We start from the raw sequence: 15,422 nt of genomic DNA on the forward strand, positions 1-15,422 counted from the left end.
CAAATGACCTTGCGGCATTGATAGTAAATTTTGATTTAGAGCAACTTGAGATTTACAACAAGAAATGAATCAATTCACCAAAATTACAAGCACAGATCTCCTGGATAAGGAACCAAAGCCCGTAAATAATTCTATCACAGTCATTTTCATCACCCATGCATACTTGGCATGTAAGTACCTCACCACAAGCATATAAAAAAAATTCAATGATGCACCTCAAATTTCTACCACTAAACAAGACTATGTGATTTGAGCACATATCCAGGCAATCAATCCATGGCAAGTAAAAGTCTATGGGTACTGGGCAGAGCAAAGAATGTTGCAAATAGGCAACTGATGCAGAGAACTCATGAGGAAATGATAGAGGGGCAGAATAATCGACATACGGATGAAAGCAGTTTGGCATCGTCCTCATCATCGTCGTCGTCTTCGTCCGCATCATCATCTTGGCTCTGCACCTCCCCATGGTGATTCTGCTGATCAACTTCCACCATCTGACCACCATCGAATCGCATGCCCAGCTCTTCATACACTCTGGCTCTGATATCACTTTCTGGGCCACCACCACCAAAACCATTGCCCATATCACCATCCTGAGCGCAAAAGAATAAGATGAAACCATTTGTAAGAAGCACAAAAGCAGATAAAAGCCATGAGTAAATCAGAGTTAATCACAACTGATGGATTAAACATTACGAAGTAATATATTATCATTTATAGCAGCACCGATCTATTCCATATTAAGCCAAGCATTATTTGTAATTATGCAATACCATTTTACTGCTAAGATTATCTATGCAAAGCTGACAGTAGAAATTAGCGTTCTCAACTAGCATCAATAGGTCTTATGCCCCACAATTTCATTCAGTTTGAAATAAGAATGGAAGCACTGAATTGCTCACTACATCTAATATGTTATACCTATTAAGAACATACTGTTTTGCCAGAAGTTCCAATAAACACTAACGAATATTCAAAAATGAACTAGAGAAAGATGATATTGTGTGCAAAAACAAGAACTCGTGGCATTTAGTGCTCTGTCTATCAATATATTCAGCGCATTTTACTTGGCACTATTTTATCACACAACCTTACATAAGTACATATAACCATCAACATAAATAACAGTGTTCGGCAATACCTTGTCGAAATATTTGATCTCCATGAGAATAAACAATGAATGGTAAACTTCCACACAATTTTATTTAAAAACCAACCCGGTTTCGACACTTAGTGTCATTATCAAGGTACATACCTGGGTCCGTATTTAAATAAAATTGTGTGGAAGTTTACCATTCATAGTTTATTCTCATGGATAACCATCAAGTCTGAACATTAAATTTATAACTCTAAAGAATTGAATTTTTTACATTTTCTTGGGCATAGAGAAAAAAAGCATCATTAATGGCATGAAAGGATATGCATGAATCATGCTTCAGTCAACAAGAAAATTTTTTCATTTTCCTTTCATGATCCACTTGTATAATTATTTATTCACTACACCATGGGAGGGATGATTTCTGTTAAATGGCTTATGTCAACGTCTCTACCTCGTTATACATTTCAGTTACATAAAATTAACCATCAATCACAATCCCAAACTCCAATATTTGCCTCAAAGCTACATAAATGCATCAAACCCTTAATGAAATGTATTGCCATATGATTCTTCTGACATATGAAATCAATTAACAGGCACTTAGAAATTAACACTAATTTAGTACCAATGCTTTGCCACACAAAATTTGCTTAATTAGTGATTATGAATCAAGTAAAGAGAACTAAATTTATTCATAAATTGCTTCAATCATAACAGAAATGACCCAAAGGTTATTGACAGTATTTCACCGAGTTGTAAAAGGGAAATGAAACATCTGAATCAATCACAGAAGCAAATAAGCAATTATATCAGCATTAAAATATTGACATAAGTTGCAATCAGTAACTGCGTACGTGTACATCATATCTGTATATAAAAGCAAAGCTTACAAGGGAAGTAATAACATTTCTTTACAGTAAATATTTACTACGTGATTAAATGCTGGGCCATTCCACATAGCATGTGTAATGTAATTCCATACAGCATGCACTTATGTTTCCCATTGCTAGCACAGGATATGGATGACCATAAAAAAGATGGAGGCCATTTGTAGGACACACTTAAATCCAAGAACATTCTTATAAAATTAGCAGGATATAAAGAAATGAAATGATATCTCAGAATTCAATATCCTTAACTGATGATGAAAAGTTACTATAAGAGTTGACATTATAATAATATATTTAATTAATATAATATTATAATTAAACCTAAAGTTAAAATAATGAGTTGTTGGATGAGAATGGTAATTTAAAAAATGAGTGCTTAACTAAATGTATTTTTACTGAGTGATACCAGTTGAAGAATAACTAATTTAAGAATTAACATCCTATACCACCCTGGATGAATTGTAAAACATTCAACATACATCTCAAGTCCTCTTGGATTTTGTAACTCAGGCTGTATTGCACGTTCCCCAACTCATCCTCACACGCATGGAATATGCTTGTGAAATGAATGCATACTTGGAGTTCATTTTACATCAGAATCATTCAGAAAAAATCCTTTTTGGTGTAAATATACCCGCTTATACGTACATGACTAGCAGAAAACTATACATATTTGTGTAAGCATACATTGTTTCATCCAACCATCCAACATACGTACATAACAGAGTTGAGGCACAGATTTGAAGATGGGTGGTACAGTAAGTAAGAGTTGAAAGCAATCAAATTCAATGCTGACAGAGTTGATCCAATTGTGGACACGAGATTCAAACAACAATCATGCATATAGGGATTTCCAGGATATAATTGTGAATTACTCATGGCCTTCCAACATATCCAGACTCTCAATAAATGCAGACAGCCAAAGAGCCTGACCTGGTTAGAAGGCCAAGAATAATTCACCACCAACTATGAAGGTTAAAAACAAGGGGCATAAATGTTTAACTTCATAAGATCTACAAATTGGAATTGATAGGATTGAACAAAAGAATTACTGAATGAAGAAGAAAGTATTATTTCCAGATCTAAAGATATAATGATAATTTGGATTAAATGAAAATGAAGATGATGAAAATTATTCAGTGGACTGATACAGTGATGAAATACACTAGAATTTGATTGAAACGAAAATGATTAGTTCCCAAAATTGAAAGAATTCAGAATTAAAGCCAGATTTAAGAGTTTTGAAGACTAAGCTCAAGATCATCCAACAGATGTCACTTCACAGAGAAACTCAACAAATGTAAATTTTCAAATTTTTGGCTAAATCGACAAAAAACTTTATATTCTGGACATGAATGTACAATTTTGACACAAGACACCATCTAATTATTTGACTGATGAAGTAATGAGAATATGTGAAGGCTAGCAAGTAGGAGAGTGGAATGGATAGCTGTGTCCAACCGATCTTCGGATGCAGACTTATGATGATGATGACCATGATGATGAAGTATAAAAGAAACCACGTGCCAATTCAAGCGAAGGCTTGGAAAGCAGAAATAAGAAAAGCCACATTTCACCCTCTTCTGGGTACAGCCTGATGCTTTATCATTTGAGCGGTAAAAGCAAATAAAGATTTTAGTATTCGAGACAACATTCATGAGGTGTGTACTTTGGGGAATAAGGGAGTAAGCAGGACCATGTCAAATGTCCTAATCAGCAGCATTCATGTTTTATGAAATAAAACAACAAGCTCTACAGTTTATGTTGAACCTCTGGGATCATTTAAAAAGCATATCAATATTGTAGAGTGCTGATTATCCATTTTGATTGAGGGAGGAAGCCAAAGATGATAATCAAAACAGAAGAATAATACATATTTATGCCTCCATGACAACATGTACCAACATACTTTATTTGAACTTGGTTTCTGTGCAATGCTATAAGACCATTTTCTATTTCCTTTCCATTGGAATTTCTTTATTTTTGGAAAAGGAACGAACCGTTAGAACAGATAAGGACAGTATTTAGTAGTATTTTGTTTTTAGGGTGCCTCGACAACTAAGGTCATTTGCACCACCAGATAAGGACAGGAAAAGATGAGTAGGAGAGGGATTGGTGGGTCTGGCTAAGGGTTTAGTTTATGGATAATCGGTTCAAATATGAATCAAATGACAGATAATAGGCACTCTACTGTATTAAGCATTGATGAGTAATAGCATTTCAAAATACATATCAACATTAATTAGAGAAGAAGCTTGGGATCTTAGTCCATAGAGTCACCTTATTTGGAGGGAGGAAATAAACAGGGAGCCGTCTCCTATTTCCGAGGACAATCTGAGAAAGAGAATTCATATAGTATCAATTCAGACTAGCATATGTGTTTGTGTGTCTGTACAACCTGCATCACAACTTTCCATACCACTAAGTAGCAAGTTTACCACTCCTAGTCCCGTATTGTTTTCAAATAAATTTCTATTTCTCTGAAAAAGTACCCAAATGAATATAATCCCCCCAAATTTTAGAGGCTTGACTTTAGCACAAATATTCCCTCGGGTAAAGCAAATTTGGAAGCATAGGTGTCACTCTGTTTTTTGCTCATGGTAAGCAAATGAACAAAGTTATTATAAGATTAACAAAGATAATACCTAACGTGTCAATGGATTAAAAAAAAATACATTACGCCTGGAATTGGAGCATGTTGTCTAAATAAATAATCATAAGTTTCCGTTAGTTTGAGATTGACCGCGAAACATGATTCTTCAAATTCTCGAAATCACATCTTCAAAAGAGGTGGATTGCAAACTGAGCACGACATACGTGGATTCTGATTTCTAAGTAATGATGATACGTCAGAAGTAATCTCAGAAAATTTTAGAATAACAATTAATTATGACCACCTCGCTGTACTTCATACCCTGGTGATAATGTTCAGGTTGCCTAATGCACTTATGCTCGCATATAAGACTTTTTCTTTCCCAAGTAGATTTTGGGGACTATATTCAGAGATTTACAGTAATTTCACCCATTGACATTTTCTGGAGGAGATGAATACTTACAGCAAGGGGGACCCACGGATGATCCAGCACGTCCTCTGCCGAGAATCGGAGCTCTGGGTCAACCCTGAGCATGTGTGAGACGAGATCCCTGGCAGATGGAGACACATGCTCCCAATGAGAGGCTGGAAAGGAGAAGTGACCACGCAGGATTCGATCAAACAACTCCTCTTGGTCATTGTTGGCTGACACGAACGGTGGGAAGCCACACAGAAGAATGTATGCTATCACTCCAGCAGCCCATATGTCCACCTATACCAGAGTAACAAGATAAAATATTAATGAGTGCACCAAAAATAGAGGGATTTTCAGATGACTGATGCGTGATCTATGATGGGACATGAGCCATAAGACATAAGGGAGCCATAATGCTATCGCACAATGGGCATAAGGCGTAATCCGTGACGAAAGATATTCAAATTCATCCTTATGGCTTATGCATATGCAATCAGGGGGCATCTTGAGCTCAACTGCTGCCAGAGCAGTGCCTCATGAAACCATAAGTGTCCGGTAAGCAATTAAATTGGCCAAAGCAATGGCCAAGAAATGAAAAATATGGGAAAAGTATGGCGAATATAATATGAATAAATAAACATTGCAGGGAACATTACGTTTAGGCTTCACTGAGTGGAATATTACATATTATATCAATGAATATAGTGCCTTGGTGTTCATAAGCAAAGAGGAGTAAAAAAAAAACATGTCAATATTAGAAATATTTTCAAAGATTTCATTCCTAAAAATCTAATAAAATAATCCAACAATTTTTTTGTCATCCAATGAGTTACAACGTCCAAACATGATTCTCTCTCAACCACTTGTGTTTGGTTCTTACACTTTAAAGAATAGTGATCATATTTTAAAAATCAAATGAACAATATCTAATTTACTCAAATGAAAGATTTGATTGAGTGTGTTCATACCTTGAGACCATATCCAGTTTCAGCAAGGATCTCAGGTGCTACGTAAGTAGGTGTTCCACACACAGTGAACAGGGGCTCCGTTACTACTTGGGCCAACCCAAAATCACCCAACTTCAATGATAGCCGAGTTCCTTCTGCTGCCCCACCCTCTTCAACCACCTAAAATGGAGTAAATCTTACATCTCAGTCATTAAGCATTGTCAAAAATTAAACTATGTACTCTAGAATTCCAGGAAAATAATTGAGGATACATCACATTACTGTCAAGGGCATACCCACTGATACCAACTTAAGTCCAATCAATGTAAAAATACTTCATAAAAATTGACAAAGTAAAATGATTGTGTAACAATTAGCTATTCAATGCACTTCAATATCACAAATGCCAGCAGCCAAAACAAAAAATTTGAGGACTGAAATTTCTAAGCCTGTTTAACTGGCCAAGTAACAAGCAATTTAACTTACGAGCTAAATTCAATATGCATCGTTTTTTATCATGTAATGGCAATGAAAAAAAGCAATTTGTTAACAACAAGAACGAGTTAATCAAACACTCAGTAAAAAAAAATTCAGAGTAAATAATTACATAAATGCTCCTGGAAAAAAAACCTTAATAGACCACGGTGATCATAAATGAAAGTTTTCTGCTTCATAGACAGCCAGACTCATAATTTCATAATAAATTGCCTCAGGGCATGAAAAAATATAATGTCAGAACTGCTACATATGCTATTAATGCAATATAGACAGACAATGACTTGTGCGGGCGAAGACTTTATATGTTCCCTTCATTACTTGTAGTAAAAGATGAGTGCAGGATTGTAAGAAAATATTGTACAACATAGACCTCAATTTAAAAAAATTGAAACACAGCTAGGGACAGCATATTACATCGCTACCTCTCTGCTGAGACGTTGGTGTCATATCATGGAGATAGGCAGCAGAAGATGGAGCAGTTGAAATGGGGAGAAACTGTTTGCTTCGTTGTGCCCTATGCAAAAGAACATTTTTCTAACAGCAAGAATCTTCTTCCGAGGCTTCTGCCCCACAATCAGTTAATCCCTTTATATCAGCAGATACTCGCACAAATGGAAGCACAGGCAAGGCATCGAGCGTTGATGGTGTAGATAGCAGAAAGCTCATTGAATCATATTAAAGACAGTGTATATGGATCGCAAGGGACTTTTAATGCATCAATAATATTTTATTTAGATTTAATTTTGAACTAATAACATTTAATTTTCAATAATCAACAATATATTTATTCTAAACATGTTACATTCATTATTTTCACTCAGCCATTTTGAAATACCACCAAATGGTTGAATGTGAGTGTTTGTGAATTTATTTATTTCAAAAGCACACATACAGCAATTATTGCGAATTTACAGTGGCGCAATAACAAGAACAATTTAGAAACAATTACTCCATTGGTTATTATAAATTAGTTGCAAATTAAATATAGTTAATTTAAAATTCATCTCATTTTATTAAAACACATAGAAATCCCCTGTAAAAAATCACAGACCTCAAATTATACTGGTTAACACCACAGCATCTGAAATTCGGCCAAGTCCCTAAACTGGCATTGTCCAAGTCCCAACAGTGCCAGACAAGGGGTCCTAAAGGTACACAATTAAGAAAATTCTCTGCTGGCTCGAAACACCACATAGAAGATATAAACTTGAACATTGGGCACAAAATTAAAGCACCCTTCAGCAAGCATGCAATGCACAGCTATACTGCATTTCTCATTCTTTATATAAACAAATATTTTACTTAAAAGCTAATAAAAATATCAAATTCATCACAAAGTCTCATGATAAAGTCAAGGGGTACCACATGGTAATTATTCATTCATTGCATTTTTTTCTGAGTGTCTAATTAACTTATTCTTACTCTAATACCACTTTACGATTTAACAAGCCTAAAATAAAATACATATTCACATACAATTTCAATAAAGCACAGCAAAACTTACCAAAAGATTTTCAGGCTTTATATCCCGATGAACAATCTGAAGGGAGTGTAAATAGCACAGAGCAGAGGCAAGGTCCCTAATCATATGACTAGCAACATCTTCAGTGAATTTGGATGCACTCGCAATCGCGTCAAAGAGATCACCGCCCTAGAAATGGAATAAATGGAATGTTTCATGAGACATTATTTAGCATAAAATAAGCTTTCATCCATCTTAAAAATACCTAAAGATACTCTGAACAAATAATTTTCAAATGCACGTCCAAATGAATGTGGTAAAACAAAGGCAGAGCACATTTTCAATCCCTAAAAAATGTAAACTGATCTCAAATCATAAAAAAATTATAAAATTAAAAAATAATCCATGAGAAAGCCACAGTATATAAGGGAACAGTTAAAAAAATTATTTGATGCTGTAAATTTTATTGAACGATTTCAAACAGGATAACATGTTAGACCTTGAAAACATCAATTCAAAGACAGAGTGGCCAGCCAATCAAAGCAGAAAGATTCATGCAAAATTTCCTGTTTCCAGGGAAATTTTACAAAATTCCATGTTTATCTTGCATGATTACTGTGATAGATAAAAACACTAAAAAATTACTTAAATACTTTTAACTGATACATATTATATTCATGTAATTACAAGGACAAGGATAGGTTAGTTAACACACATTGTATTTAAAATTTAAATTAATCGAATGCAAGCCAAGAAGCTGGTTCCACCTTATAAGTAGATGCTGACGCCACCTGGTATTCTGTTCTTCGTATTTCTGAATCTCACTTGAGTCAAGAGTGCTAGACATTTCGATTCTGTTGTCTTGTCAGACATTCCATGTTTTGATGCGGCTGTAAAAATTCCACTGATCTAATGCACTTAGAAGTACGAAAGACACATTTTAGGCCAGAAAATAGAGGTTGAACCGGCAAAATTTTACGTATGATGGATTTGAAATAAAAGATTTTGAATTTCCAGGTAGGAGCAAAAATTAATGAATAATTCATGCATAATTCTTCGTTAAAACTTTCGCGGGTACTCGTCATGTTAAATAAAAACTTTTAGGCTTAGACGTCGCCACATCATATTTTGGGTAGCCCCAACATTTCCACACCGATGCTAATCACTTTCTCAAGGGTATCATCCCTTGATCCTGATCAGATTCCCATGTGGCTACGTTGGGGCCACGTAAAAATTGATGCGTAACATAGCCCAAAAGATTTTACTATTTAACAATTCAATGCATGATTCCAAGGAATAAAAATTCAAGCACAATTCCTGATTTTCCGCGGTCGCTGGACACCTTGACAGTAAAAAATTATAAAAAATACCTATAACGATATTTATGGGTGAATATGAAACACACCTTGACCAGCTCAAGAACAAGATACAGTTCAGTGGGAGAGTGGAATTCAGCATGCAAGCCAACAATATTTGGATGGATAACTCTTCTCAAAACAGCCACTTCACTCTCCACCATGTGTTCTCTCCCACGGCACTTGCTTCTGTCAATCACCTTCAAGGCATACTTTGTTCCATCATCCCTGAGAATAAATGACAAGAGTTATTTTTCATTAATCAATAATTGCATGCGCTCTAATTTCCCATAAGAAAAGGCGAGCAAAGTATGTTGCCAGAATTTAGATTAACCCTACTAGCATGGTAGGCCAACATATCAGCTTTTGCATCTCAGACGTTAAGTTCAATGGGCTGATATTGCCCCACCCATTCATTACATACCAGCCAGAAAAAAGGGATACTGAATTTTGTTCATGGTGGGAATCTTCTTAGTATAACAGAAGGATATTGGTACATAATATCTATGTCAGGTTCAAATTTAAGATTATAGCTGAAGTAATTATCAATATTTCTATCGAAGTGAAGAAAACGTTTTTAGTTAGTGTTTCTCAGGAAAAATATCTGATTAAGTATCAAGGATCATTTTTTGCATAAAGCAAATGATTCAAATCAAACAAAAGGCTCGTAATAAGATAAAATGAGAGGCTATTGTTTTCCATCACGGCCGACACTTGTTTGCCTTTTTTCAGATCAAGCTGACATTTTCAACACAAAACATCCAAAGATAGACACTTTTAAGCACTCATATTGTACATGACTTATACATACATACATATCTGAGTAAATGCATGAGGTATAATAGCATGAGAAAATGGAGCATCTGTGATGGCAATGTATTATAAATATGTAACAGCATTAGCCACAGTAGAAGCCATCATATCAAGCAGCCAGAGCAAACATGTATCACCTTCATGGAAGCCCTTCAATCGGTCATTGAGGTGAGGATAACCCAATCATCATCACAAAATTTAGGTGCTTCATCCTGATCATGATCCTCATTTGGCTGGATATTCATCATGCCATTATCCCAGGGAGACTCGAGTTGTACCCCTACCGGATTCTTCCACCAAGGATAGTGAGCCTATATTGCGGATGGCTATTCTTGCATCCCAAAATAGTATCATGAGATTTTTGTACAGCTGACGCCTTGCTGACTGCGATATTGTTAAATTTCATGACACTACAACATTCACGTGTACTATTTGGCATAGGATAATCGCCTCCATAACACAAAATAACATCCATTTGGGGTAATCAATACTTTAGAAATACATTTTGTACATAGCAGTTATTCTGCCTCCCCTCAGATGTTCAGATCCAAAACTGCTCCCTTACCTCTTTGTACATTCACGAACTACAGCAAAATTTCCATCTCCTATGATTCTCCCAACATCATATTCCTCAGAAATTTCTTCAGGTATCTCCATTGCACATTCTTCTTCATCTATGTCCTGGACAACACCTTCCACTCCAATGGAGCTCATGTCCCCTGTGAAAGCAGATTCACCAATGAAGAGATAATAGGGATAATAATAAGAACAATAAATAGGGTGGATTTGAGGGCTAGCTTCTAGAGAGCATCAAGCAAAATCCCATCAGCACAATAAATTAATAGGTAAAGCCTCAAGGCCATAATCTCTCCATTTAGTTGCCCTTGTCAAATGTGTAAAACCATCACTTATGCAATAAGAGAAGGGAAAGGTGGAAAAGTTTTTCCCCATCATACACAACTAATGCAATGCTGATAGCAAGATTTCCTGTCGGCCTAGGAAGGAAAATTATTGAAGTAAAGATATAAAGACATAGATAATTAAGAAGCAAAGATGCAAGGCTTGAACTTTTCAAATGGTAGGCTGAAATACTAACTCCTTCAGAATCAAATCTTCACAGGAAGAATAGGCCTTCTGGAGAGCATCAAGCAATATCCTATCGGTACAAAAAGTTACTAGGTGAAACCTCAAGGCTAGTTCAAGTGGTAGAACACCCGGCAGGAATTAGGGAAATTTGGGCTCAGGAAAAGCTAATTTTAGTGAGGCAAATCCAGTCAAGGCTATAAATTTTTCCTCTGTACATTTTCACACCTCATGTTCACTTATGGGTGACTCCGTAAAGGTGCATCACTTTGCTAGTATGTGGTTAATGCTCTTTTTAATTTAATAATTTTTTATTTGACAAAAAACTACAATATTCCACCAAGATGATTATCAATACCTCCACTATGAGACGTCACTTCCATGGAGCTGATTTCCACAAACTCAACCCCTTCAGCCACACCATTTCTGCTGCCTGAAGGAACTCTTGCCCCGTTAGCACCTGCAGAAGGCAGCCTTGGTCTACCCAAAACAGGAGTAGATGGCATAACCTTTGATGTCCCTCCAGATACTCCACGCCTCCTCTGCGGTTTTGTCTTTGGTGGCATGCCTGGGCGTGCTTGTGAGGACGTCCGCCGTGAAACTCCACCACCGCCTCCTCCCAGAGAACTGCCAGTGCCTGTTTTCAAGAGATACTGAGAATTAATACACCATAAGTGCACCAAGCACATGGCTGTGACCATTAACCCTCCAGGTGAATATCCCACGGCTTTTGCAGGTTTCATTAACATCCGCTTCCTCTGCATCCTCTGACTCCAAGTTTACAAATTTTTCTTTTACCTTGTTCTACATATCGAGTGAATGGGGTTGTTTACTCAGACCAAAAATCAAAATTATTAATAGAAATCGGGTAATGGAATGGAAAAATGAGTTACAACAAATAATCTTCCTCATTTAGCTTTCGTCTCATAAATTTACATAAGAAAAATTTGAAAGTTGATAGAAACTTTCACAGAGATAAAATCATTCGCCTTGACCATGATTTGAACTGATTTCCAGTTGAATGCTTAAGCCAGTTAATTACTAGGTCAAAAACAATTACTAGGTGTCATTCCCCTCTATGGAAATACGGAACACCACGGTCAAGGCAAATGACTTTTTCTACTTGGAATTTTTGCAAAATTTGCGCATTGCAGGTGACTGTAAAGTTATCCCCGTGGTTAGTCCCGATATACTTAAATTAGTGACAGTTGATTTCCAACAATGAGTTAGTGGCATCATGAGAGTTCTGGTTCATTTTAACTTGTCCAGGGAAAAGCACTCAATAAGGTAAGTATTCCTTCAAAAGATCATAAATGAAGATTAGCCAATCAATGCTATTGCCTGAAGCTGAGAAATAATGAAAAATCAGTAACCAGACCAGGAGTTTGTGACATCAACAGCCGGCTGTCGATTTTAGGATGCAAAGAGCTCAAGAAGTAGGCAACCGATCAAGAAATGAGAAAATACAGGTCTCTTCATTTTTTAACCATTATCAAGTCCTGCCTTCCAATTCACTTGTCTCATACAGTGCTTTGAATTTGAAGTTTTGTTGAAGAAGACTTTTTGTTGAAGAAGACACCCAATTTTGTTGAAGAAGACTTAGGAGTTTAAAATCAATCTTTGGACTAACCACAGTTGTTAAAAAATTTACCAAGTAATTTCAATTATTAAAAACAGAATATTTCTACAACAAGGTTCCCACTCAAACTAAAATATAAAATTCATGGTTTTTTCCAGGTTTTCACGGTCAAGATGTCATCAAATTCACAATTTTTAGAAAAACCATTTTAGGCAGAAATATTGACCGTGTAATCATCATCGGCCACGCGTTAACTAAAACTTTAACAACTGCGACACGCCGTGAATGCAAATGCAGCAATGAAAGTGCTATCTCTCGTGACATCACATATCGTTTGCAAAACTCAGCTCCGGCTCAAGGTTATGAGTGGGAAAATAAATGGACCAGGGTGCCAGGGAAGTTAAGAAGTGTCTGAATTTTCACCAGGGTTAATGAACACTTTGGTTACCAGTCTTCTGGCTTTGGTACAGGCTTAAAGTCAATGTGTCATCACGGCACAGAGACCAATAATTCTGCTTCCAATACACGTGTGCAGATAAATGTGTGGACAGTGTCTGTGCATGACTGACCTTGAAACATGATCGACATATGCATCAATTTTTCTTTTGCTCTTTCAATCATTGTTCTAAAATCAAGTTTTAGAGATTTTTAAGGTTATATGACGAAATTCACGGCTATTTCCAGGTATTTTCACGGCAGACGAAATTCAAGGCTTATTCACGGTTGAGTGGGAGTCCAGTACAAGTATTGAAAATATCGACCATTTGCCTATGGCTAGAGATACGTGAAAATCGCACTTTCATTTTTATTTTATCGCACTTTCAATAACAGTTTACAGCATTTCGTAGCGTCTATTTTTTTTATTTTCATAATGAGGTAGATGACGATGAAATGTAGTGAAACACAGATATGCGACAAAATACAGAATATTTTAAATAATTATGTAGTAGAACAATAATAAATTAAGGAATAAGACTTATAGTGGCGGAGGTGTAGCTTGCCCGCGCCCACTTGTAGTTCACGGCCACGTAGAGTCCCAGCCAACTAGTACCTGGTCAGTCGCTCACATGCTTTAAGCGGTGAGTGTCGGTGGAGCATTTAAACTGTGCTCGGCACAAAATGTACGAATGTTGCCGTCAAAAAGGCAAAATTGCGTAAAAGTATCATAAAAGTCCATCTATATCGCATTTATTGCATTTGCGATTCTCACGCATCTCTACCTATGGCTTTTCTTTATTTTTTTTTGCAGCAGAGACAAAAAAATACTAATTGATGGGGTAAAAAATTCTGGTGATCAATGATGACCAAACGGGGGAAAGCTACGAAATTGGCTCGTGAAAATTACAAAAAAAAATAATTAGAAAATTACGTTGAGAATATTCCTTACATTCTCGACTGATGAAGCCATCTGCATCACGCCTAATTCTACCAGGTGAAGATGGTCGCAAGGGTGCAAGACGTCTTAAGCTTGCTGAGCTTTTTGCCTGTTGCCTCACAGCTTTCAGTTCTGAAATATTGGAAAAATTATTAATTCAGAATTTATATTAAAATATGATCTATGACCATTATTATAAGGTATTAATCAGAGCAAGTATCACTATTGATTCAATAAAATCAGAGTAAAATGAAATTTAAATCTACATTAATAAAATTATGTACTACGTCCAAAACAATTACTGGGCCCACATTCACAAGGAAGATTAGAAAAAAAGAAAAGTTCACTCTTCCCAAATTCAACGGATGAATAAAAAAACATTGCTCCTAGTTACCTAAAAATGTAAGAAGCACAAACATGAATAAAAGAAACATATTCACATTAACAATTCAAAGTTTAATAACATCCCCCACGGGAAATAGAGTGTTTAGACCTATGTAACAATTATAATGAAGTTAAGAAAAATAACAGCAATATTTACCTTCCAAATCCAGGTCGAAGTCATCCCGTGAATACCTCTCTGATCCATAAGCAACAAAAATATCATCTTCTCTAAAGAAATCTTCAAGGCATGTCACCTGAGAGAGGGTCAAATAGAAGTTGACCAATTAATAATTACAGGGGCGTAACTATGAGGGGGGGGGATGAGAGGAAAGATCCCTAGTCTAGTTTTGACATATAATAACTGCATATGAATAAAGTCAAATTTTAAGTGCCAAAATGATGTAGAATGTATTACCAGACATGTAATTTTTCAAAAATTTTCCTGGAGTTGCTGTTGTCAAAATGCACAGGATTTTAAGTAATTTTTCAACTACCCCTATCAAAATACCAGGTAATGCAGAGAGAGTCACAATGATAACAATAATTTTGGTGCAGTTAAATGCAAACATATCATAATTAGATCTGAACACCATCTATATTAATGATAGCATCAATGAATAACACCATCTATATTAATGATAGCATCAAATAATAACAATTATGGAATGGATATGGAATTCAGCAATACTTACAGGAGTTCCATCAAGAGTGAACACTTTCCTAACAGCACCAGAATCCAACTTGATGGCATGAGTGAGTGCAGAGAGGGCCGAATTAAAGCATGGAGCCGTCCTCCTATTGAGCAGCAGTCTAACAACTTTGCGAGGGCGACTGCTACCATTACGGATCACTGTCACGACTCGTGGTCGAACAACCACTCCATTCGGTGAGCTGTGATGGACAGGAGAAATATACAGGTTAACACACAG

The 15,422-nt window shown here is 36.1% G+C and overlaps 1 protein-coding gene across 6 annotated transcripts in view; it reads right to left on the bottom strand.

The window, feature by feature from the left end:
- LOC124170267 (serine/threonine-protein kinase DCLK1) overlaps nucleotides 1–15,422 on the bottom strand; it is a 282,836-nt gene that overhangs the window by 10,269 nt on the left and 257,145 nt on the right. For 5 of the 6 annotated variants that reach the window (XM_046548995.1, XM_046549002.1, XM_046549007.1 and 2 more), the window contains 11 exons: nucleotides 15,186–15,384; nucleotides 14,651–14,747; nucleotides 14,122–14,241; nucleotides 11,514–11,792; nucleotides 10,638–10,791; nucleotides 9,310–9,487; nucleotides 7,947–8,093; nucleotides 5,966–6,124; nucleotides 5,046–5,294; nucleotides 4,270–4,323; nucleotides 387–593 (listed from right to left, as the gene is read on the bottom strand). In XM_046548995.1, the coding sequence (XP_046404951.1) occupies nucleotides 387–593; nucleotides 4,270–4,323; nucleotides 5,046–5,294; nucleotides 5,966–6,124; nucleotides 7,947–8,093; nucleotides 9,310–9,487; nucleotides 10,638–10,791; nucleotides 11,514–11,792; nucleotides 14,122–14,241; nucleotides 14,651–14,747; nucleotides 15,186–15,384 (1,843 nt within the window). The remainder of the gene's footprint in view (nucleotides 1–386; nucleotides 594–4,269; nucleotides 4,324–5,045; nucleotides 5,295–5,965; nucleotides 6,125–7,946; nucleotides 8,094–9,309; nucleotides 9,488–10,637; nucleotides 10,792–11,513; nucleotides 11,793–14,121; nucleotides 14,242–14,650; nucleotides 14,748–15,185; nucleotides 15,385–15,422) is intronic. The other variant, XM_046548990.1, reaches the window with a different exon arrangement.

The sequence above is a fragment of the Ischnura elegans genome, chromosome 1 (assembly GCF_921293095.1).
Source record: "Ischnura elegans chromosome 1, ioIscEleg1.1, whole genome shotgun sequence".
NCBI lineage: Eukaryota > Metazoa > Arthropoda > Insecta > Odonata > Coenagrionidae > Ischnura > Ischnura elegans.